Source organism: Pezoporus wallicus, unplaced genomic scaffold, assembly GCF_028554395.1.
Source record: "Pezoporus wallicus isolate ANWC-B61680 ecotype Strahan unplaced genomic scaffold, APGP_CSIRO_Pwel_v1 contig_6382, whole genome shotgun sequence".
Taxonomy (NCBI): Eukaryota; Metazoa; Chordata; class Aves; order Psittaciformes; family Psittacidae; genus Pezoporus; species Pezoporus wallicus.
In genome coordinates, this window is record NW_026638015.1 from 1,265,849 (window position 1) to 1,292,894 (window position 27,046).

The following is a 27,046-nucleotide window of genomic DNA, read 5'->3' on the forward strand; positions in this document are numbered from 1 at the left end:
TATATAGCCAGATTCTTCATTCTGCTTTCCAGAAGCAAAATGCTTTTAAGAGCAGCTCCACGATTTAATTTATGATATGAAATAAAAATAACAACAAATGGATATTGTTGGTTAGTAACACAATGAAAGACCAAGTTTGACATTAAATATCTGCAATGCCACTGCCTGACATTCTTTCTGCCATTTTACCATCCGCATAACCCTCTACTAATCCTGTGCAGGCTCATTTTTTGTCTGCACTTAGCCATCTTGGGCTCATGGATCACTGGTCCATCTACTTTTTAGTATCGACATGGTGCCTAGCTCTGGTCTTTGGTATTAGTCTCTGTCTCTTGTAAACCTGTATTAATAAGCCATCATGATGGTCTGTCATGCTCAAAAGAACCTAGGAGATGGAAACCTAAAAAATGCACATTTCCCTGCAATAGAAATCAAAGAAAGAAAGCGACTGAAGGTGTGTGTGGTAGGTTGACCCTGGCTCTCACCATGTACTCACCAAAGCTGTCCTATCACTCTACCTCTTCCTCTGGACAGGGGAGAAAAAGTACAACAAAAAGCTTATGGGTTGAGATAAGGGCAGGGAGAGATCACTCATCAATTACTGTCATGGGCAGAACAGACTCAATTTGGGAAATCAGCTTAATTTATTACCAATGAAATCAAAGTAGGGTAATGAGAAATAAAATCACATCTTAAGACACTTTCCCCCCATCCTTCTCTTCTTTCCAGGCTTAACTTTACTCCTGAATTCTCTACCTCCTCCCCTGCAGTGGCGCAGGGGGACAGAGAATAAGGGCTCTGGTCAGTGCATCACGTGTTGTCTCTGTTGCTCCTTCCTCCTCAGGGAGAGGACTCCTCACACTCTTCCTCTTCTCCAGTGTGGGGTCCCTTCCACAGGAGGCAGTCGTTCACAAACTACTCCTTCCCGCAGGCTGCAGTTGTTCTTGAACTGCTCTAGTGTGGGTCTCCTCCATAGGGTGCAGCCCTTCAGGAATAGACTGCTCCAGAGTGAGTCCCCTGTGGGGTCACAAGTCCTGCCAGCATTATAATCATTTCTGTGCAATAGCACCTGTGAATTTTCCAGTTCCTGGTTTGCTTTGGAGTCTTCTAAGAGTAAAGACTGTTTTTTCAAGTATTGTGGATGCTGTCTGAAAAGTCTTGCACTAATTCATAAGTTTTTCCACAGATTATTATATGTTCTTTATGATTTGTGCTGAGCAAAGCTACCTTTCCCTAAAGTGTTGAGTCACTGAGGCTGTGTAAGGACTCTCTCAGAATTCCTTTTGTCTTAGAGATGGTGGAAAATAATTACATTTCATCTGTAAGGCTAATTATTTATACCTTCCTATTGTCTTTGTTTTGTCATGGTCACCATGGCCAATAATGTAAAAACAAAAGTTGGGCAACAGGTTTGTTTTCCTTAGAGACAGGAAAAATTACCTAACTGCTGAGAGTCGGTTTTGTTTTTTTTTTAGTTGATAGGCTTCGTATTTTCAGTTATTTTATGCCAAGATTTAATAGAAATATATTTCTATTAAATGAAAGGGATTGCTTTTAATGGTAGCAGAAGATTTTTTTATTATTATTCTTTTTAATGTTTATATCTGAATTTTATATATTCTTGTTAAACATCCACCATGGTTGCATCCTGCTTGGGAAGAACAATATTCTTAAACTCCCAAGAAAATGCATGGCTTTCATTTTTTAAGTTGTCTACTACCCTATAATGCTTTCTATACATTGGAAAACACTGCTTTAAGAGGAACAGACTCTTTATCTCTTCAGTTATTTGTATATAATCCATTGTATTAGATCTACTGCATCATTAATTCTTTTCTGATTGTCCCTAAACTGTGTTTGCATGTTTCTCTGCATAGTGTCTTTAATAGTGATCTGAAGGTAGTTATGTGATGATACTTGAAATTTCAAGTTTAACTTGTAAAAGAAAATCCATTTTACATGGTTTGAGATTAGAATGTAAATATGGTGCTTCCAATTGATTGACAGAAGGTGAACATCACTGCTGCTGAACAAGATGGGTATAATGTTTACTACAGCAAGAGTAGATCATGTACTAAGTCTGTGTCACTGTTATCCTGTGCAGAAGTATGGGTATAAAAACCAGTATGAGTGTATGAGAATGGAAATATATAGATCTGTAAAACCAGTTATTGTCAAGAGAAGGTTGTCAATAACTCTGCTGATAAAGATATCTCTGACCCAATTTGATTTATATCGGAAATTACTGCTTAAATATTGTGTTATTGGAAGTAGTTACCTAATGTTGGTATGTTATTCGCTCCTTTTTCACTTGCTAGGCTTATTTACAAGGGGGATACCCTCAGCTAGCTAGATTTGTCGTTCCAGTACTAGCAAGTGCTGCCAGCAATGGTGTTGTATTACTTCACTGATGACACCATTTGAAAGGTCATTAGGAAATATGTTTGTCTTCTTCTCACACTCTTTTTTTTTGTCCCTTTGCCAAATTTCTGTGCCTTTGTTGAGTTGCATCTCCTCCTAAGGATCAAACTTGTGGCTTCTCAAGAATGTCAGGCAAAAAATTATAACATCTGAAGTTCAGATAAACAAATTGAGAAAGCCAGTTTAAAGTTAAACCTTCAGCATTATTATGGAGAAGTGTTTATCAACTTTAAATATTCTCAGTCTGTAAGGCCAACTCTGAAGTTACTGGTTCTGAATTGGGCTACGTGTTGCTTGTAGATCAGCCATTAATGTTTTTACAAATATGTTGAATAGTTTGCCCCTAGTTTTGTATTTTTTCCCCTAGAAAATTCTCAAAATTCCCTTTGTGTTGTCTAGATTTGTAATTTGGCCATTTGAGTATTAGTAGGATGCAGTCATTCCAAGCAGGCAGAGTGCTTACTTTCTTCCAGAGTCAGCAGCTCCGTGCCATAAAAGATACTGTTTACTAAACCTTGCAATAATATTTTGTAGTTAGTTTTCACTAATTAAAATAGAAGGGTTACTATTGTAGCTGTGATAAAGACATTTGTAATATTATGTTCTATACAGGCATAGTACTATAATTACTCATATGAATGAAACGTACATTAAATGGAGGACAGTGTTTCTTGGCTACTGTTGGAATTGCGGGGTAGGAGGTGGTGTGAACAAAATGTTTTTGAGGCTGTATTTGAAAGATCTGTTTAATTTGTCTTTGATTTCATCTAATCCTCCACTTTAGTAATGTTGAGATTGTTTTCCATGGTTGTTCACAGGTCGATAATGACCGACTTGTACTACCTCAGTCAAACAGATGGAGCAGGAGATTGGCGAGAAAAAGAGGCCAAAGATCTAACAGATTTGGTACAGAGGAGAATAACTTATCTACAGGTAAGAGGACAGAGCTTTTAAATCAAGGTAAACATTTAGTTTATTAAAATATATATATAGCACTTAACTATACCCTTGTAGTAGCATAATTACATGACAGGTTTAAGTGTATGTTTATATACAAATGAATTACTTACAAAAGAAACTAGAATGTCTGGCTTCTTTGTTTTACTATAAAAAATAAGTCCCTGGTTTCTGTTTTTTGTTCTTTAGAGCATCAGAATGCATACATATGTTAGCACAGTGTTAAAAATAGAAAAATTAAAGTTCTTGTATGAAACTTCCAAAAAAGCAGCCCGTTTTAAAAAACCTGAGTATGCAAAACTGAAGTGCTTGTATATTATATTGCCCAGACCTAAACTGTTTCAACATGTGTGATACTTCTCATAGATGCCCATATTTGTGAGTGCTTTTTAATGTGTATGCTTGTATCTGTCTATAAAATTTAAATAGAACTTGAAGGTTTTGAGGCCTGAATTCATATAAGAAAGCACGCAGCTATTTACATAGAGATCAAAAAGATATTTGATATAGCTTGTTTTATTTGTACTTGGTTTGGTTTTCCTTGCATGTGTGTACCCCACTGCTCTGTTTTGTATGGTCAGCCTGAATGTCTTATCTTTTCTTTGTGTAAATAGCCAAATTTGTTTCTCAGATTTCCATTGTTTCACATGTCACAGTTCAGCTACTGGAACCTTCTCTTCTATGACCAAACTATGCACTTTTTGCTTATTAAATGGAAACCAGACACCCTTCTATGGAAAAAACCTCCCAGTAAATTAGGCAGGAGACATAACTTTATTGTCTTTCTTCAAGTGCTTCTTGAGAACTGTTCCTCATTCTTTCCTTTGGCATGTCACTGTTTGGCAATGGTGTGCCATAACTACTTTGCATGCTGATAAATATGGCTGTTGTTTACCTTTTCTTCTTTTTTTTCTGTACCCATCTGTTGTCTTACCTAAGCTTGTATGTGTTTCTGAAGAGTGATTGTTTCCCTATAGTATTTTTTACAGTGTTCAGGGCCTTACTTCAACATAAGGACCTCCGAGTGCTTACAATGAATAACAAAAGTCAGCACTGATTATGGAAGTTAAACCATATAAATGTGTTAATACTGCACATCGAATTCAGTGTGACTGTTTCACAGGGAAGGATCTAGGAACTATATGGAAGGGATGTGTGTTTCCTTAGTAATGGCCTTTGAGCTTTAAGTTGAAGAATGGTGATATGTGTTTTCCAAAAAGATGTAATTCTAGCTTTGATAGATAAATATTTTTAGCATTGTAAGTCTGCAGGTTACCAAAAATAGCACAGTTTAGCAAATTTGCAGCAATATACGAAGAATTGTTTGGGTATTATATGAACAAATAATATAACCCTGTTTATTCTGTATGCCTTTGGTTATTTGAAACATTTTAGCTGTGTTGTATACTCGGTTTTTGTCCTAAATGTGAAACAGAAATGTGACGAGGCTTCTCTCGCTAAACTGTTCTTTCTTTCTTATACTTACTGTATTTCTTTTCATTAATCACTTTTCAGGCTAAACCTCCCTAAAATGTTTGATCATTCTTCATGTGTGAGAATTTATGATGCTTTCATTTTTTTCTTCCTGATGTCTTCCCTTGACACTAATTCCTCACCAGACCATTAGAAGTGGACATCCACTAGCAGATAAATGACAATAGACTATTGATTTATAGAATAGCACCACAATATATTATTTTTCTTATCTTGACTTTCATGCAGTCTCATGTGTTACTTAGCTAATAATCTGTCTCCCTTGAGTTCATGTCCCTATGGAGCTATCGAAAATGGTGCCAGCGATCTTTACTTCAGCTGAATTTTGAAACTTTAGTGATTTTTTTTCACTATGCTTACTTGAAATTTAGTTATCAATACTAAATTTCACTTATCAGGAGTCATGCTTACTTTGGTTAGGTTCTTCTGGAATTCATGACAAGTCATGGATTCATGACAAGTCATGAATTCCAGGTCAAGTCTTTATGCTTGACTGATTTAATATTTCTTAGACATTTAATTTAATGGCTTTGTCTTTTACCAGTTCTTCCATATTTCATGCATGAAAGTACTAGTCCCACTAAGATAACTAGAGGCCAGTTCTCTGTGTGTTTGCCATTTCTTGCTCCTTTTTATAATCTGTTTTGATTTTTGACTGCACTTTGTCCCTTATTTCATGACTGCTTTGTTTGATTCATTCTTATGAGTAGTTACAGGCTTTGAAATGGGCCATTCACATATACAATTGCTGCCATGTCTCTTTTCTTTTTTATTCCCATTTTTCTGTCTGGAAAAAAATGAGGATCCTTTCTCTTATCTACATGCCTATGAGCCAGGCATAAGCTTTTGGAGCTCTGATTGTTGCAAGTAATCATCCAAAACAGGAATATGTTTGTGACTACACATTTGGAAGTCAAGTTGACTTATTTTACAGTGTGGGTTTCAGGATTTCGAAGAGCACAGGGCTGACTGTGAGTGTGCGATGTAAAGCAGTGCGTGTCTGAAATAACATATATACACACCACTATTCATAATATAAGTGTGTTAAAAAAGAAAATAAAATTAAAAAATTCAACAATCCTTCCCCCCAGCTCCATGCAAAAAATGAAATATGTGGAACATAATTTTTTCTGGGGTTTTTTCTTTTTTTTTGATGAAGAAGTACTGAATAGTTTTCTTTCTGATACATGTTGAACAGTGACAGCTGCATTATTTTGGGACATCTCCCTGGGAAATCATTTAGCTGAATGATTGTGAGTAGTGATGACTGCTACTTCATTTGGATGGCATTACCATAAATTTGATTTAATGAGGCTACATTTAGCTAGTTCCCTGTAGTTAGAGCAACACTTAAAAAGCTAGGAGCTTAGATTTAAGCAGCAGACCTTATTTTCAGCGATGCTCATTATCAAACAATTGAAGAGAATGTGCAAGAGAAGGCAGGCAGGGGCTCCTATGGTACGAGAGCTGTATATTTTGGAAGTGATAGTGAGTAAATGATTGTGTGATGATTTCCTTTTGTGCTTATTTTTGCACTATTTTATTTTAGAAAGTTAGTGATTCAGCAGAATGCAGTGTCCCAATAGCAATAGAATATTTTTGCCTCCAATTGTAAAAAACCTCAAAATATTTTGTTCAATTTTGAAGGTTAAAAATATCAACAGGTGAGAGACATCACCAAGTACTCAGCCACATCAGCAAATACTTATAGTTTACCATGTTCACACTATTTACCTGGGGTTATGTATGTATGCAAAGAGAAAGTTGGTGATAAGACTTTATTCTGAGGTTTCTGGATTTCTCAGTATTTTTGATGACCTAACGTGTCATTTTTTTCTGCCTTAAGGGATCTCCTTCCCATTAAAATCAATGATATATATTTTTAATAAAAGTGCTCATGCTAAAATGACAACAAAAAAAGGCTCTGGGCACTGGAGAAGACAGCAGTTTGCACTTATCCTTCTTTAGCAGTGAAGAATCCACACCGGAGGGATCTGCTAGTTAAAAATGCATAGGAAACTTCTTTGATTAGTTTTGGTACTTCCAGAATGACTCAAATTGTGTTGGGAATTTATGTCATTTAAATAGTTAATAAAAAATTAAACTGTGTTTAAAGCACATTTTGTCAAATAAGTTTTCTGTAACTGGCCTACTTCAGGCTTGAACTAAAAATTTCTTACAAACCCCATTAGCTCTCCTCACTGGTTGCAGGATTGTGCCCAGCCCTTCACCCTCCCATGAAACCCAAACCCTACTCATTGAGAGGTTTAGTTACACTTTTGGTGTGTTCTCAGGAATATTTGTATTTTAATATGCATTTCTTTCTTTTTCTATCTTACTACTGTATGCATTTTAGTAGTTCTGAATTGCCTACTGAAAGTCTTTGGTGGATTGAAATTTAAATGTGACTACATGTGTAATTTGAACATTTTGTCCAGTGAGTGATCAGTGGGTTTTTTTCTCTGGCTCTTATGGTTTATATGAACAGATTCTTTCATTGTGTATTGAACCATCTTTACTGTAAATTCAGGATCTGAAAGTATGGTATTAGGATAGTAGCCACTTAATAAAGTGTAATCACTGCTGATATCTATATGGGGTTTTCTCTAGAATTTTTATATAGTGGATTGAGGAGCATAGAATGGTTAGTCCAGCTACATGCTGGGATGTTTTACTAAAGCTGAAGTTGTGTACTGGAGGAGGCTAGGTGCAAGCTAGAGGAATTAACATTAGAGGCAGGTAAAGCTTCATGTCTCTCAAAGCAAATACGCAGTATTTCTGGCTAGGCAAGGAAGAAAATTTTCTTCCAGCAGCTGGAAGAAATTATTCCTACCCTCACCAAATATTGAGAGGAGCCATTCCAAGTGGCATCACAAATAGATGGCGTGAATTACGATTGTGATAACTAGGATGAAAACCACTTTTCCTTAACATCATTCTCTCTAAAAAAATGAGGAATTTTCCACAGAATTTGGGTGTGACTGTCTTCTCCAGTGGACTGTGTAGCATTAAGGAATGAATTGTTATTGAAAATACAAAAAAGAACACTCTGTTCATGAGCATCATATTGTGTTTATTTGTAGCAGTTTGCTTGCCCACTCCACTCCAATCTGTCTTGATTCATTGGGTGAGAGTACATTTCTCTATACTTTTTAAAATCTACAAACAACACAGTCATTTCTGTTATAGTCAGGTGCATGTTAAGCAGCAGAGTTTACTTTTGCCAGATTGTCATGTATTTTGATGGCTAACTGCACACTTAAAAACAGTGGAAGTTGGTGAGGCATTGAAATGGTGCTTCTGACATTTTCCCATCTGATCCTACTAACTCTGTGAATAGGCTAGCCAAGAGCCCTGGAGAAGAAGGTTCTTTGAGCACCAAAAGAAGTGGAAGATGGGGACCAGGAAATAGTCCTAAACAATTGTCCTGGGTTCAGCAGTAGCAGTCATGTTTCTCCTTCTTGGTAGCTGGTGCAGTGCAGTGTTTTGACTTTCGGCTTGGGAACAGAACTGATAGTGATGTTTTGGTTTGGCCAAGGACTTTGTGAGCCTCATGCTCTGCCAGGGAGGAGGGGAAGCCAGGAGGAAGCAGAGACAGGACACCTGACCCAAACTGACCAAAGAGCTATTCCATACCACAGCACGTCATGCCCAGGATGTAACTGGGATTTACCCGGAAGGTCTGGGACTGCAGGGTTGGAGGAGATATGGGTCGGTGCTTGGTCGGGCTGTGGGGGCGAGTTATCTGTTGGCTGGTGGTGAGGTGTTGTATTCTCTTCCCTTGTTATTTCCTTTATCATTATTATCATTGGTGGTAGCAGTAGTGATTTGTGTTATACCTTAGTTACTAAACTGTTCTTATCTCAACCCATGGGAGTTGCATTCTTTTCGATTCTCCTCTCTGTCCCTCCGGGAGTAGGGGGAGGGAAAGAAGTGGGGGGAGTGAGTGAACGAGTTACCTGACTGGGTTTAAACCACAACAGCAGTTTTTACTGTAGAACAATGACAGGGAATGTTCCCGGGCGCTGGAATGTAATATTCTAAATGCTAAAATTGTTAGAACAGTTCCTGGCATGCTTTTCCCAAGCAATTCTTTGGCTATGTTTGAGCCCTACCACAAGACACTCTTCATAAATCTACTGTTTGCAGCAACCCTGTTTTAAGAGGTTTAGAAAGTTTAATAGCATAGATGCAGTCTTTTCTGTGCCAGCTAGAATAAGTCTTAGGCATATTTTGCTAATGGTTTCCTTTTGGCCATAATAATTCTTTTTACAATCTAGTTATAGTACATCACACAATGGTATTAAAACTCTTCTAAGGTAGTCTGTATGAAGTATGAATTACTATTATTAACCAGAAGTTAAATGTAGACACATCTTTCAAAAATGGAAGTAAACCAGATAAGCACAAAGCTTCAACTAAACACTTGTGTCTGCTGCTGACAATTCTCTATGACAGAAAGAAGCTTCTTACATTTTGTTATTAGTCTAATATTTCAGTGTAAAAAAAAAAACAACAGCATAGCAATGTACCTTATTGTCTTTTTTTGCGCTTATGTCTTTTCTGCACATTTACAGTTAACAGCAGGAAAAGCCTCTTCTTGCACCGCTTATTAATGCACTTCATTGAGTGGTGTAAATGGGTCTGTAGATTTAGGGGGGAGATTCTTTTTCATGGACTTCTGTCTTTGTGAACTTGTACACCATACTAGAAAAACCTTCTTTCTCTCCTAAAAGCCTGTGGGAAGTAGATTTGTAATAGCCTTCAAGATACCTTTTAGATTTAGGCTCAAGTTACCCGTTAGGTTGTGATAGCAGGAGTATGGGCCTGAGGAACAAAAATTAAGAATAGAAATTTTATTTCATTTGTTGGTTTTCATTGCTAGCTGGGCTTTGAATCAGATGGTTTTTCCTTTAAGTGGAAAAAAGAAATGCTGAAGTAACATGTTGTGAGGCTTGTTGTTTTATTTTTGTTTCTTCTTTTTTTCATCCAGATCTGAACTATTCTTCCCTTCTTTTCAAAATTGAATGTGCACATTAAAGTTTTTATTAAGTATTTTAGGACTCAGAATATTTAGATTATCTTTAAGATCGCTTGATGAAGAGATCTCGTCTCTCCAGATGGTGATTGTTGGGTTTTGAAGAAACCTGATTTGTTGCAAATGTACAGAAAATTTTATTTAAAGTTGTTTAGATGGGAGAGGAACGAGTTTATATTGATGCTGAAATATCAATATTCTTGCAGCTTAACTGAAATCTAACTTTTCATCCTAGAGATTTTATAAATAACCTTTTTGGAATGCAGAAGTATGTCTAGAGACATTGAGGCTGTGTACAGCCAAGTACTATATTTTACAGAAAGAAGAACTTCTGTGTGTTATGTTATATTGTCCACATACCTCAAATATTTATTAGTTTGTACTTTTAAACACAGCATTCACATCGTGTAGACATTTGCCTCCTTTGTTGTCGTTTCCAAGACTCTGAAAGAGCAGTATATTATTTTATTGAGAGTACATGCAGATTAAAATATTGCCTCTTATTACTGTGTTTAGGTATGTGTTCTGTATTTGCTAGGTAGTCAGTCTGGGAAGCAGTTCATTAATAAGCATTTGTTTTATTCTGAATCCTGTAGACAGGTGGAAATTTCCTTTCGTTGTGTGACATGCATGCTCATTGAAAGAGAACTAACAAACCTGGGGAAATGCCAAATGAAAAAAGCATTCCAACAGTGGGAATCATGTTGATGAAATGTGAACTCTGAGCCCAAATGTTAGCTTATTCTGACAGATTTACAAATGAGAAAGTAATTTAAAATCTTCAAGGTATTCTATTTTACATTAGGATAGGGGAGTATGTTCAGTAACTGTTCATGTGCACAGTGAAGAATCACATAAAATTTTAATGGAGCTGAAGCCTACTCATCCATTTGAACATGAGATGTATTATAGCAGGATGGCTTCTGTGATTTATGACATGTGTCAGTTTGTCACAAAAAAAGTATGCTTTTGTGTATATCTTCTCTTCAGCTTCATTTTTTCATCCATGCTTACAGAACCCGAAGGATTGCAGCAAAGCTAAGAAACTTGTGTGTAATATCAACAAAGGCTGTGGCTATGGTTGTCAACTTCATCACGTAGTCTACTGCTTCATGATTGCTTATGGCACTCAGCGAACACTCATTTTAGAGTCTCAGAACTGGCGCTATGCTACTGGTGGCTGGGAGACTGTATTTAGGCCTGTAAGTGAGACATGTACTGACAGATCAGGTACCACCACTGGACACTGGTCAGGTAAGATTTAATAACTCAAATCATATCATCTTCTTTTTGCAGCTTCATTCATGTAGAATTATGTTGATACCTCTTTCTTTAATGTTATGTGAAGCATAATAACTATGACTCCAATTGTATACGTAAGCGTCTTTTAAGTCTTATTTTTGCATTGTATTGAAATAAATTTATTATCCTTATGAAGATATCTGCTTTGGCAGAGATTTTTTAATACAAAAATTTTGTATTTCATATTTAAATTGTAATTATTCAGCAGACTGCCACTATGTTATGTGCCAGATATGAATCCAATTTTTATGGGAAAAGAATATTAAATAGAGGCTGTTGTTGGTAAAAATTAAAAGAATAAAGAATGTTTCAAATATAAAGCAAGAGAAATATAATGAAAATGGTATCAAAGAGATTCACACACCAAAAAAGTAATTAAAGGATTAAAATAATTTTTAATATAAAGTGAACTGACTCAAAATTCAGGCTGTGAAAACAGTGGCAATCTTTAATATCTCTTTATTTATAGACCAGGAAGTTAATTTTTATACTAGGCTGAAGAATTTTGCTACAATAACTGGGTGGACATTCATGTTTGGAGGATCAGATAGCTTTGTCTCAGAGTAAACAGCATTAATTTTAACGGAATTCTCACAGTCAGTGTCTTGAAGAGTTATTAAGAACTCCATGGTTTTATAGGTTTTTTTCAGATGATAGTTGTCAAAATGGAGTAGGTATACAGCACGTTTGGAGATGGTTGACAATATGCCAACTTTTTGCCCTCAGTTTATGGTAAATAATAGGAAGAATTTTAGAAAGTTAAATTTCTATACAGATTTTTTTTATGTGAACAATTGTCAACTTTTTAAAACAGATTTTATTGACTCTTCCTCTTTTGTTCAGCATACCTGTTTTTTCTAGGTCTGTAACTGGTGGGAGTTCATAAATCTTACAGTAAATGCTAGAAAGACACAGTTGATCAAAAGAAATACAAGACTAGATAAATTTAGTGGGGTGTCTGATAAAAGAATGGGAAAAGCATAATTAAAAAATAGGGTTAGAGAGAGATGGAATGTTAATTTTAATAATATTTTGTATTATTCACAGTTACAGTCCACACAATAATTATTGGGTGAGTAGGTAAACTAACAAGGGGTAGAAAACAGGCTATGCCATGCACAAAACTAATTTAGAGTGGGAAACAGCAAGGGAAATATTGTGCCGCTTTTCAGGCTATAGCTGTTTTATTTATCAGCACCGATGCAAATTTTGATTGTTAGCATATGGCACATTAATCTTATCCCAGAGATGAATTGTGGCTCAGTTACTTTCTGCTTAAGGATATATAAGAAGGACTGATACTTTTTATTATTTATGCTAGTTGTCCCTATAGACTCAAGAACAGACTCAAGAATTTCTTTCCCGTATGTCCTGAAGGATGCATTTGGCAGCAACAGCTGTGACTTGGTTTTCATTGGGACATCTAAAAGATTTGTAGGGATTTTCAGTAGGTGATTGTGTAGATTACACTCATCAGTAAGATGCAGTGCACTGATGAGTTGTTGTTTTAGCATAGTGTTCTCATTAGAACTACAGGAGCTACAGAGTGACTTTTGCAGACCAGTACTATCCCAGTGCCATTGAGACAATAAACAGTTTTTCAGTTCGGATAGTAAACAGGGCTTTTCAGTTCTGGGTTGACAGAAACTGGTTCCCCCCTGCCAATCTTCTTTCTTTCTCTTCCGCTGGCTACCTCTGATTCACAGATTTTTGGATGATGTCTGAAGTTTGAGGCATGGAAGAGCGGCCAAATCTTGTAAGTCATCAGAGACTACCCTAGAGTCACAGCAGTATTCCCCTTCCTTCATTTCTGCAGAACCCTCAGCTAGTCACTGGGCTTTGAAACTAGCATCAATGCTGAGAAATGAAAATGTAGATGTTCATTCCTTCATCTGTTTTCTATCTTTGGCCAGTCCCATACCTGTTTCTAGACAGGGAAAAACTGCCTGTCCTGATAAGTGTTTCAGGTTTCCCTTGTCATTCTGTAGTCATTGTGCCTCTCACAGTTTCTTAAGTTATAGAATCACAGAATGGTTTGGGTGGGAAAGGACCTTAAGATCATCCAGCTCCAACTCCCTGCCACCAGCAGCGATACCTTCCACTAGACCAGGTTGTTCAAGGCCCTGTCCAACCCAGCCTTGAATACTGCCGAAATTACTTAAGTTCTCAAATAGGCAGAACTGATACCATTCAAGAATTTCTAGTTACGTATAGTAGAAGTGTTTGTATCTTCAACTATTGTACTACTCGGAATGAATGCTTTTTAGCTATTTTACTTCCTATTGCAAATTCTTGGGAGCTGTGTTGTATGATAGTGTTTGTTGAGGCGCGTTTTTGACAGCAGGGTATTATTTGTTTCATTTGTGTTCCTTTTTTTTCCCCAGAGAATCAGTAACATTTCTTACTCATGTCACATGCAGTCGTACTTGAGGATTTTTGTTATCTGGCTGATGAGCAGTTTAGTGGGGAAGTGTGCCCTGGAGGATATGTAAAGGAAGGAGAATTACTTATGCAGTGGACAGTTCAGTCCAAGGCCTGTTTGAGTCGAGTCATAACAAGAATTAAACTTGACAGAAATTTCCTTGCTCCAACATACTGTGTATGTGTGTCAGCCAGATCTCAGTTTGCATCGCTGTCTCTTTGAAGAGGGTTTAACAAGTATTTTTTCCACTTCACAATATACCTTCAATTAGCTTTTGTGGCTTGTTAGAAGGTTCAGATAGAGTAATCTTGTTGAGTTTAGAGGAAGGCAGGGCAGGGGAGTGTTACAGGGAACTTTAGTTTAGGATAAAATGCAGAATCAGTACTTGCCTTTCCAAAGCAAGCACACATCTATACTTCAGTAAGCTAGTACTTTGTCTTCTGTGGATGTAAAGAACATTTCCAAGTCATTGTTTAGATACTACACTAAGAACATTGCTGATTGCAAGCAAAACCTTTTAATGATGAATATAGCCAAACAAGTTCCCTAGAGTGTGTGTGCAGTCTCCCTCCATCTTTGGGGCTTTCAAGATGTGTCTGGCTGAAGCCCTGAGCCCTGAAGCCCTGTTCTGATCTCATGGCTGGCCCTATTTGGAGCAGAAGTTTGGAGCAGATGTCCTCCTGACCTGTAAACTGTGTGGTTTGGACAAACTCAGTAAATGAGTTCAACTGTGGAAAGTGTTGATTATGACTGATAATAACCTGGTCTTATCCTAATGAGCTGGCGTTGTCCAGAACGACAGGGTGGAAGTACAAAAGCAGCAGGCAAATAATGGGTAAGCAGTGTCAAAGAGAAATTCCTACAAGGGGTCAGTTCATCCTGTTCTGGTTACACATATGAATCCTCATACATGGTGGTGAGCCTTACATCTTTCTGTGTGGTTGATAGAACCTATCAGAATGTTAAGTATTTTCTGTAGGACTCTGCATACCCAATGTGTCTGGTATCTTAAAGAATTTAACTATTAAAGTCTTAGAGATCTCAAATTAACTTTTTCAGATTTACAAAATCCAATTTACAGATTAGCATGCAAGCATTCTTGCATGCTTATGCATTGAAACACTGTTTGCACATTGAAGTAACGTCGGTTCTTCAAAACTTCAAGATGCTACAAAACTTTCATTTGAAAATTCTAGCAAGTTTTATGAATGAGAATTTAAAGAAACCTCAATTTTTTAAAATGGTTGAATGTTTTTTAAAGATAAGTAGAAATTGAAAACAGACATTGAAAACTTCAGCTGAAGTTGCATTCGTGTTTGGCAAAGTTAGCAACTGAAACGGCCATCTGGGCATGGTTCTGGGCAGACTGCTCTATGTGACCACAGAATTTAGTTGCAGGCAGTTTTGTGAGCCTTGCATTTAGCATAATAAGCTGTTAAAAGAGTGTTCTGGAGCAGTTCTGCACACATGGCTTAAAAAGACTGTATTTTCCTAAAAATCTGTTAAAATAGATCATGATTTCCTGCAATATGGGCTCTTGCTGATGAAAGTACAAATATTTCCTTCTGGCTCCCTACAGTTGTGGGGTTTTGGAGGGGTTGTTTTTTTTTCTTATCAGTATCTAATTCAGGAATTAGGCTGAATGCATGAGAAATGTTGATGTGATCAAGTTTTTTGAATTAATGAATGCCACTAATTTGAGTTTTGATGTTCTAGAGATAAAAGATATTCAGCTGCAAAAACCAGTCTTTCCATGGTTAGCCTACTGGGTAGCCACTCACTATAGACTGTGTTAAATTCTGATCTTCTGCGATGGCATGATCACTAAAGAAGAATGATATTAAGAGTCAATCTCTGTTACTAGCTTCACTGTGACTTCAGTAGGAATCTTCACTGGATACTTAATTGCCAGTAAATTTGAAAGACATTCTGTCCCATTGATGATTTCTGTATGTTTTTTGTGTCTTTCTAAATTTCCATAGATTTTTTTATTCCCTGTACCTTTACAGAGAGAAATAAGTCTGAAATTCTTAACTGTAACTATAAACAGTTTGTCTGCAAACCCACACCTTTATTTTTTATCTACAACTTCTGAAATTATCATGGTATTTTCTAGATTTTTAAAATGAACATAAAATTGCATTGACATTTATAATTTTCCAGTTCTCATAAACAGAATCTTACTACTGCATAGTTCAATAAAAGTTGGGTTTGATTATGTATCAAAAATACTCATGCAAGCAAATACTTATAAGAAGATATCAGTGTAAATTACAGAAATAGGCCAAAAAGTCAGAAAATGATACAATTTTTAAAAATTACTTAATTTGTAGACCTGCAGAGATAGTAAATTAGTAAATTGTGTTACCTGGAAAGAAGGGTTTGAATCTGTACAGTTACTTTCTTCTTAATTAAGTTGCCTCTGCTTGACACTTCTATTTTAGTTGTATTAGCAACATAAAAGTTTGAGGTTTCTGCAGTCTGTCTTCAGCAAAACAATTTAGATATTCATGTCTTCTACAAAGGATTAAAGAGCTTATATGAGCTGAAAATATATGTAGATTTAAACTATTATTGGTCCAGTCTTCTCTTAACTAGGCATAAAAGCTAAGCTTGTCTGTTTCGGAAGAAATTAGCATGTTTTTGGAATTTGGGAAGTAGGTGAATTTTAATAAGGAAGCTGATATTAATCTGATAGTGAAAGATGAGCAAGCATATTCTCATCTGCGTGAAGTATTAGAGGTCATCTCATCCCTTGTCATCTCTGGCAGTTGTTCTCTGTGTTTTACATGGTACTCCTGCTAGTAAAGTTCTGTTTTTCTAGCTTAAATGTGTTAAAAGATTTAGAATTTTATTACAGGGTTTTTCAAATAGAGCAGTTATTTTACACTGTGGCATGATTTTTCCTTTTCTTTTGTTTCACTCCCTTTCATACTGTCATTCTAGAGACAAAAAATTGTAATAAGAGATGCTTGTATGCATGTTCTTCTCAATTATAAAATTATATCATGCCTGCATTGTGATTTACTTGTTAATTTTTCCTTGATACCTGTGGCCAAATTATTCATTAATAATTTAGGTAAGAATTCTTATAACAAGCATGGATGGCTTTCTAGTAATAATCAAAATACAGAGAAGTTGTGAAGACACATTTATCATTAAATTAATTTTCTTTTAAATAGCTATGTCGAGCATGAATATTTTTAATTGCCAGGTCATAACGTTTTGTTATCATTGCAACATGCTAAAGCAGTGGAGGTCTCTTTCTATCTTTATTCACTTGCTGATTTATGATGTCCTGGTGGCATTCCCCAATAATACACTAAAGGAGGACTATAAAACAGCTAGATAAAAAAACCTGAACCGGTCAATAAATGGAAAAAAACCAAAACAGATCAGGAGAAAAGACAGATTAATATATGGTTAGAAGTCATGTCTGTGTTTCATGATGGACAATGAAGGGTTGCAGTGGTAAAGAAGCCATCTACGTGTTTTACTTAAGTGTGCACCTGCCCCATAATCCTGCAAACGAGGAAGATGAAAGATAAGTGGAAAAAAGAAGCTTGAAACAGTTTCCTACAGTTGCCTTTGAATACTGACTTTGCTGCCTCTAGCCATGGTTTCATGAAAGAGTGCTTTTAGGGCACGGGTACCCAGAGGGTTAAAAATGGCAGAGCTCTTCATTTGGTGGTAGCGCCAGCTTTTAAGTGTTCATTAAGCTATAATCTTAAAATATGAACTAACTAATATGTTTATATGTATAATTCAAGAAACAGAATACTGTGGGTACACAATCTAAATTTTTAATTTATCAAAGCCGATCAGGCAACGGTAATCAAAAGGACTAAAAGAAAATTGCACACTCAAGCCGTAAAGAGTTCTGCAGAATTAGCTGCAATAAATAAGTTTCATTGCATGAACTAGATCTTCCTTGACAGTATTTTTCCTTTTATGTAAATCACATGAATATTTAGTATGAGCCTAAAACCCCCTTTAGCTTTCATGTAATTGTATGAATAATGTTTTGGTCTTGTATCTCACTCTTCTGTATAAAAGCTTGCAGAAGAAATGGATTCATTTCTACTTCTGATTTTTAATGTGTTTTTTTTTTTATACACTGACTTTCATTATTTAAATTTTAATTCAAGCAAATTTCGGTTACTGTGAGGCATAATGGGGAATAATGATCTGAGAGAACAGAACAAAATTTGGCTTGTGTTTTCCCTTTGTTTCAGTTCTGTTAATCTTGAAATCAGGCTACTAATATCGTGTAGATTTTTTTTCTGTGAAGGTGCTTTGTAAGACGCTCTGTATGAAGACATTTGTGTATGTAAACATGAAAAGAAGATTTAGAGAATGATAACTCTTAAAAAGACTTTAGAATTCTAATGGGGCAAGTCTGGGTTTTCAGAGCAATGCAGTAGTGCAGTAGCCTTAGAGGGCAAAGTGTGATCCTTATTTATATCTAAGTGATGGGTTGTTGAAAAGTATCAGCAAGTTTATTTCACCTCGCAGAGCAATGGCCAGCAGGAGCACGCTGTTTAGTTTCATTATCTGGCCCTCAGAATGGGTATTGGTAAATATGAAAGGGTTCTTGGAAAGGACTACACTGATTCAAGGCCAGAAACGTCTAGTTTACAGTAAGAAATGAAAGAGCATAATTCAGTTTAAAAATGAAGCAAGTTTAAACAGCTAGTTCTGACACATTTTAGAGGCATTTTTATATGGTAAAAAAATCCTACTATTAGACAAAAGCAGGTAGCTGGACAATTAAGATTGGAGATAAAGTCTGTTTTTATACAGAAAGATTGGCTGACTACTGTAACAGTTTATTCAGGGAATATGATAGATTCTCCATTAGTCTTCATTTCATCAGGATTATTTGTGTTCATGAAAAATGCGGTTTATCTCCCTTTGCATATTTTTCACGTGGCATGGAAAGTTCTCGTGGTTTTAGTAACCCAGTTGAAGCCGCAGTGTGGTATACAGTGAGCAGGCTAGGATAGGAAGGGTGAATAGAGCCATCAGCAGCAGAGTGGCTATTCCTTGTATGAGCACAAGCAGAGTCATTTATGTTAAACAGTTTTTTACTCACTGTTGCTCAAGACATTGGAGCAGCAGCAGAACAAAAGGAAAAATAAGTAAACATTTTTTTAACGTATATTTTACTTTTTTGAGTGGGGTGGGTCAACCCATGAAAAGAAACACAAGGTGTAACTAAAGAGCCAGATGTTGTCCTTGAGTGCATGGCAATCCTTTTTAGCTTTCAGCTATCAGCTCAGTGCTTAACTTCATGCACAAAACCGTTAGTGGAATAAAAGTAGCTAAGTCTTACAGACAAATGGAAATCAAATTCATTTAACCAGCTGATCTTTCACTTTACATAAAGAGATAGGATGGAGAGGGAGAGAGATTGATTTATGTTATTGAGCCTACATTACTATACATAATGTCTTTGAGGTCATTGCAAATCTGTCATGAGTTAGAGATGGTTATAAATTCTGAAAAAGATCTTTTCTAATGGTTAAAAATTAATTTTCAAGTCAAGGTGCTTTGGAACATTTTGAAATCCACTTCTGATTAGAAGTCTGAGTAAAAAATATTCTGCTTGCAAAATACTCAGAAATAAAAATGAAACTGATAGAGGTGACTTCAGAATCACACAGAGGGTAATGGGGCAAAGATTTCACTATATTCCAAAAGTAATTACATCCTTTCCTGTTAGGAGTTATGTGCCATGAGACATAAGTAAAAGAAATTGGCTTCTTTTAATTTATATTTTTTTAATTGTCCTGTGTTTATGCTAATGTTATCACCAGCAGCCCGGACGTACAGCACTGTGCGTCTTTTTCAGCTTTACCACTTACCACTTCATAGATCAGGTGGTAGGAACATGACATTTTTCCATCATTTTAAGTCAGAATTTAGTGTTGCTTTCTATGGAATTTGCATTCTTTATAAAATATAAGTTGATGCTTTCTGGTTCTCGAAGAAACTGAACAGCATCCTTTGGGGTAGCTTTATATGTAGGTTAAACACCCTTTGTGATCCTGTTTTGAACCATAGATAGAGAATGTAGGTTTTTTTCCCTTCTGTGAACTGACAAACTTTTATTTATGTAGAAAATAGTTTCTGGAAAGGTAAGTTCCTTTCGTATATGTAAAAAAAAAAAACCCAAACTGTAAAGAAAGTTGTATTTAGAAAATACGTGGTAATGTAATTGAACTCAGTTCCAATATTCATGTGTAATAAGCAGAAAACTGTTAAATATATCACTGTGTTTTTTTCCCCTTTGTCCTTCTTTAAGAATGATTAACTTCGATAGATAATCTACCCATTGCAGCAGCAGCGAGGAGTCCAGGCTTCCTCTAGTCCTAAAGTAAATTAAATTGTAGCCCCAAACTGCATTGTGAAATTCTTGCAATAGCTTTTTGATAGTCATAAAAATGTCTGTCAAAAATCAGAAAAGAAATATCTAGAGTTCATCTTAATAATTTATTAGTTATTGTTATAGCTACATTTCTATGATCATAGAATCACAGAACAGTTAGGGTTGGAAAGAACCTTAAGATCATCTAGTTCCAAGCCCCTGCCATGGGCAGGGATGCCTCACACTAGGCTATGTAGCCCAAGACTGTCCAGTATGGCCTTATTGCCTGAAAATTGGAAAATGGTATCTTCTGTAATTGTCTGTTAGAGAAGCTCCTAAAACCTTTGTTGCGACAGGTATTTTCCAGGGAGATAGATATTATAGGCTGTAAAATCTTGCAGAATTAGGACCAATAAGAGACACAGCAGAAGATATTAGTAGGGTGAGCAATTTTATAGCTAGTGGAACATGCATGAAGACATTTAATTCTTGGCTTGGTTTTTAAATACAGTATACAGCAAAGATATTCACAGTTACAATCCCATCCTGCTGCTTAATAGCCTGGCATTTATTGCAGGCATAGCAGAGAAATGAAGATACTTGCGAAAGTCATTTCTGTACCTGGTGGGAAGTAGGATCAAGTAGTAAAATACAGAAGCAGGCTTTTGAAAAAGAACAGCACTGTTCTATTCAGAGATCTGAGAAGAAAAAAGAACTCTTGAAGGACTTCTGGTTTGAAGGGATTACAGGCAAAAGGAGTAGAAGTGTTAGAAAATGCCTGGATGATACCATAACATTAAATTAAATGCTGTATCAACGTACAGGTTTTAGATATCTTCTTAACAATTCATAATTAACTTAGTGTTACTAATTCTTTGTATGTTATCATATTATTTGCATTGTCAGCCTTAAATGTTTCCATGCATTAAAAACATCACACTATATCAAAAATGAACAAGAGACTGAAAACTGAAAAACATATAGCAAGGTGCTTCTGTGGTGTGAATTTCTTAGCACTGCTGGGAAGATGGTGTTGTGGTAATGAAGTCTTATCCATGTCCTTTTTTTTGGTTATGAGTATAGTAAGAATTACAAGAATACATACCTTATAAAGAAAACATAAAAAGTTAGCTTTATTTATTATTATAGATGCTATCTTTGGTTGTTGCAACCTGCTTTACAGTAGCAGCACTTCATTTCCTGCTTTCTTTTTTTAGGCTCAGTCATCTAGATTGTTGCAGTCATTAGCTGTTGTCCAGCATTAATTTTTATGTAAAAATACACTTTGTGCACTTCTCTGACCTTAAGACTGAGGATCATTTTCCAGCGAATTTAATGGCTAGAATCGCAATTAGGATTATCCTGTCCTTAAAACACTATCCTCATTTTCCCTTACTTCTGGGATGAAACACTAGAAGGATAAAGGAGAAAATAAGATTAGAATGGAATCATTCGTTACTCCATAATAGCACTGTCTGGCAGCATGTTGCTGAATAAGAATTCAACAGAATAACAAGAATATTAAACACCCATTTATTAGCATAGGCTTGATATGTAATGAATATTTCCAGTTGTAGTTGTGGATAGTAATGGCTGTTGCAAGATTTTGGTGTTAGCTATGGATTGAAAATGTAAGAAGTGCTTAAGAAGTCAAGTTAGAAATTGTGTTTTATTGAAGAGCACAATTTTTTACATGCTATTATTGTTTACACCATTAACTTTTATGAAAATTGCTTAAACCCCTTTCAAACGATGCAAAACGTAAGATATAACTGCAGGATTTACCTTTATTAAAATATTGTATGAATCAGTAATCACAGAATCATAGAACAGTTAGAGTTGGAAAGGACCTTAAGATCATCTGGTTCCAACCCCCTGCCATGGGCAGGGACATCTCACACTAAACCATGGCACCCAAGGCTCTGTCCAACCTGGCCTTGAACACCACCAGGGATGGAGCATTCACAGCTTCCCTGGGCAACCCATTCCAGTGCCTCATCACCCTTACAGTAAAGAACTTCCTCCTTATATCCAATCTAAACTTCCCCTGTTTAAGTTTTAACCCATTACCCCTTGTCCTATCACTACAGTCCCTAATGAAGAGTCCCTCCCCAGCATCCCTATAGGCCCCCTTCAGATACTGGAGGGCTGCTATGAGGTCTCCACGCAGCCTTTTCTTCTCCAGGCTGAACAGCCCCAACTTTCTCAGCCTCTCTTCATACGGGAGGTGCTCCAGTCCCCTGATCATCCTCGTGGCCTCCTCTGGACTTGTTCCAACAGTTCCATGTCCTTTTTTCTGTTGAGGACACCAAACTGTACACAATACTCCAAGTGAGGTCTCATGATAATGATTTAGTGTTCTAAGAATCTTTATCACATAGTCTTATATTTCTTGTCATTACAGATCTGTGAATGCCATCTCAACATGTTAAATTGCAGTTCCTTTTGTAAGTGAAGATGCTGAATTTTAACTTCTTAGGTGCAACTCACTAGTGTTACTGTGTTACTTTCCATGTGATGTGTTCCAGGGGAAATGCGTTAGGACATTTGGCTTTCTTAATTGGTATACCAGTCTTCAACACTTTCTAGCTCCAGTGGAAGTTTAGTTAGATGGGAAGACTAAATCAGAGAAACCAGGTAAATGAACTTAGAGGAAAAAAATCTAAAATGTCCATCCATTTATCTAAGAGAAAATAGAAAAGTTACCTTTGCATCTTAGAAATCACAGAAAGCAGAATTTAGGTAAATCAAATTTAGCTTGCATGAGGGTAGGGATTTCTCATTTTAGGACACTGTGTATCATTTATAAGGTTATATGCTGTGTGTGCATGCCACAGACCTCAGAAACGAAGAACTCTCTTCCAGACAGAGGGATGAAACTGAGAGAAAAAGGGGAGGAAAACATAATTGCATCTTTCAGTGATATTATAGATTAGTTCTGCCTTCAGCTTGAAGTTCTGCTCTTGTTGTGGAGCAACATTTTCTCCTAGGGGTATAAGAACATGCCAGAAGAAACAGAAGTCTACAAATAGCATGGGAGGCCAAAATTCCTGATTGGAAATATGTGTGTAGCCAGAACAGCGTATCAGAAACTTACAGGATGTTTCAGTACTCACAGGAATTTGTGTGAAAAGAAGAGATGGTGTCATGCAGCAAAGGTATAGCCATGTCTGCTTAAAGTAACAAATATTTTGATAAATAAAAGGAATCCAAACAATCCCTTACAATGTTTCATGTTAAAAAGTGAGCTACTCAGACTGCTTGTAAAAAGGGACTAAATGCTTTCATGCAGCATGGAGATTATGTAAAACACAGACAAACTCATACCTCCCCCACATTTTTTAAAGGCAAACTTCATGAAGTTGCTTGATACTGTTAAAATGCCTTTATAACAAACAAAATAATAAGAGAAAAAAAAAAAAAACACAACCCCCCAAAATCTCATTTATACAAATTTTGTATAAATGAAAAAAAGAATAAAATTCCTAGCAAATTAAATCGTAAGGAAGGTGAAAAGAGATTTTTGAGGAGAGGCTTGCTAAAGGCAAAAAGATTGATAATAAATCCTTTCTCAGAATAAGGAAGCCTGCCAGAAAATCTGGAGGGCCAAGAGATGATCAAGGCATGAAATGAGCACTAAAAGAAGACTTGACTGTAGTACAACCTATAAAAATCTTTCATATCTGTGTTCATTATAAAACAGCTTTGGGAGGCTCCCATGCTGGAATCTTTCTTCATTAGGGACACTTTGGATGCTCCTTCTCAAAGAAGTGTTGCTGAAAGCATTTGGCAACAAAACATTTTGTTTATATTGGCATTTGATTATAATTGCCTTCCTACAGAATAATGGAATGGGGCTGAAGGAATATCAGTTTTCAGAGAGGGTTCCAGCAAATCATGGACTCGGTATTGGACAAATTGACAGAAATAATAATAATCAATTTAGGGGATAAACCTAAAAATATGTTGCAATGGAGAAGAGCAAATGAGAGTTTTATAGAAGGAAATTACATCTCATTAATTTAGTGGATTTGAGAGACAAATATGTGAGTAGGGAAGACTGAGTTCATTTAATATTTTGCTTTTCAAGAAAGCACTTCAGAAAGCTTCCCCTGATATAAACTACCATCAGATAGACGCTCCTGATGTATATAAAATTGGGTTAAAAGAGACTTCAGAGGGAAAGAGTAGAAATTAATGATTAATATTCATTAAAGTAAGTCAGCAGCAGAGACTGATGCAAACTTTGGGCTTCAACATATTCATATATGATTTGGCAAAGAGATAGAATGTACTTAGTGCAGGTGAAAATTCCTTATGAAGAGCTACAGAAGGCTCTTGCAGTAGTGCCTGCAGATAAGATGGCAGGTAAAAGTCTGTGTTGATAAAGACCAAATAATGGGAAAGAACAAGTCTGAACTATATATACTTTCAGTGGTGAGAGCTAACTATGTGTTGCTGTTTAGGGAGTGTGGAAGCACATCCAGCAGTCATTACAGTGTTACATGTTGGCCTAAAAACTTGTGCTTAAATTTAGAGTGTGAATAACATCTGCTTTTCAGGATTTCAGTTTCAGTATTAGAGAGTGCCTGTTTAAATGGTAATACTAAAAGAACTGGGTAGCTCAATTTATGTACAGTGAGAATAAGGTTTTCCCTTCCATATCTGTGGTTCAAAACCAGTCTGACTGGGTGTTTGGTTACATCTCTGAAATAAGGATATGGACTTCTTGACCTGTATTTTGGCAGCCTTTCCAGAAGCAGAAAAGTTTGTATGAACAAAGCAAGTTGAATTCTATTGCCCACTCTCTCACAAGTTCACAGTAAAACCTCATTGTTCATGTGGCCGTTTTGCTGATATTTTGCATTTCTTGTGTGTAAGTGGAAAACTACATGAGTTACTTTTCTGCACAGCTGTTTTCACATTATTTCTTTTAGAAAAATATAAAGTATATAGGTTGCTGTAACTTTTTCACATAGAATGCTAAATGTGATCAGTATTGAAGTCAAGTAGCTGTACGCTGTCGTTCTGCTTATTCTTGAAAGATCTAATGATCTGAAATTAGATCTGAAAAGGGAGATGCAGTAATTTCTCGTAACTAGCTTTATTTGTTTGTTTTTACATAGAAGAATGTTTGCTTTTGGTCTTTCAGTGGGTTTGTTTTTTTTTTGTTTGGGGTTTGTTTGGTTTTTTTTCCTGTTTTGTAGCAATACTTTCAACATCATTTTACAACGTGTGACACAAGTTGCAATCTGTAATCTGACAAACTAAACTAAATCCGTTTGTATTTTAGTAAGTTCTTCATAAAATACATGTCTGCTCTTTCACAAAATAATCAAGCCCCCAATATCGAATATTGATTCTGATTAAACCATTTATATAGGCTAAGCATACTATTGGTTCTTATTTAATTTATAAGGAGTTCCAGTAAATCTGGTCTTCGTAAAGGAATGCTGTTCTTAAAGGTTGCTTTCAATGTTGGCAGCATGTTTTAGCAGGATGGGAGATAAATGTGGAATAAATTGCTTTTAATTGCATCCATTGTTAAGTAAATTTTCCAGAGGTAGAGATAAGAACCTATATATTTCTTTAATGTTTGGTGTATATAATTGCAGTATCTATCCAATAATGTTCAAAAATTTGAACATTTTACAGACTGAATTCTCCTTATGTTGTTGTTAATTCAGAGTAATATTTGATGTCTGTATAAAGTGCAGTTGACTGCTGATAATAGTTCCATGCATGGCCAGGACCATAAGCAGAATATCATATTGTCCAATGAGAATTGTTTAAGTATGTTCAAGTGAATGAAGGTAACCTAGAACAAGGAATTTTTATTCAGGAATAAATCTGTCCACTGAAATAATTATTTTCAAAATAGTAGGGACTTACTTCCCTACATTTCTTGATTAGAGAAAGTTGAAGCACTGCTGCTATTTTGTAGACTTAAAATGTCATACTGAAATGATCTTTTATTGCTAGATATTTTGTTAGATGTGAAGAATCAACTAAGTAGGCAAATGTATGCCTATTTCCATATGAAATGACTGAAAGCTATACCAAGACTTTTAGGGCAGAAATGATTTCTTCCATTTTATATTTCTGTTTCTCAATCTTTAAGCCCTCAGACCACTGATTTCTTCCTAGTGTTGTGAAGAGGTAAGAAATTAGAAAACCTGCATTTTCTTACATTGGTCTTCTCCCTACTATGGAAGACACGCGTGTATTTTGTTAACCTTACATATGAAACAATAAATGTTTATTATTCAAAGAAAAAACCCTCACCTTTACTATAACCTCACATTTTTGGCATTATATGTACATGAGTGCCATCTAACATGTTTTGTACAGAAATCATTAGAACCTGTTTTCCTTTATCTGCCGTTACATAAATCCTAGGGCAAATATCAAAACCACAGGTATTTTGTTTACAAGTATCCTTAACTCCTCTAAGGAACAGTAGTGGTTTGAAGTTTCTAATAGTGTGCAAGTTAATACATTATTACTACAGTAGCTGTGGAGAAAACTGTTATATTTATATATGACTTGATTTTTTATTGATTCTTCTGTTAAATTTTCCCCTTTTTGCTTTGGAAAATAACAACATTCTGTCTTCAGATGACAGGTATACCCATGTATGAAAGGGACATACATAGTATGACTGAAGACCAGAAAAATTTCCTTTTCCATTATTGCAGGATTACACTCCTGTTCTTCCCCTTTCGTATTAATAGACCGTATGAAGTAGAATGTGTCCCTGTTTCTCTCAGTTTCTTTTTGATGCACTGTTAAGGTGAAGTGGGCATCACTGCTATGTATTTCCAACAGCACAGCAGGTTTATTCTCTCTGCTGTTTTATTCATGGCTAACTAAAATGTCTTTTTGTCTACACGCACCTTGAGGGTTGTGTTCCAGCTGGACTTGCATATGAAGGAGTTTTTACTAATTCATTGAAAGAAGAATATTCCGAGCATTCAAATTAGAACAAGACAAGATTGGGAGCTCAAGTTATAAACTTGAGTTATAAAGATCAAAAAGACAG

The 27,046-nt window shown here is 36.0% G+C and overlaps 1 protein-coding gene across 2 annotated transcripts in view; it reads left to right on the forward strand.

Annotated features, from left to right (window-relative positions):
- The window catches only part of FUT8 (fucosyltransferase 8), a 121,981-nt gene that overhangs the window by 72,968 nt on the left and 21,967 nt on the right, over positions 1–27,046 (forward strand). For both annotated transcript variants that reach the window (XM_057408893.1, XM_057408894.1), the window contains exons 6-7: positions 3,240–3,354; positions 10,927–11,164. In XM_057408893.1, the coding sequence (XP_057264876.1) occupies positions 3,240–3,354; positions 10,927–11,164 (353 nt within the window). The remainder of the gene's footprint in view (positions 1–3,239; positions 3,355–10,926; positions 11,165–27,046) is intronic.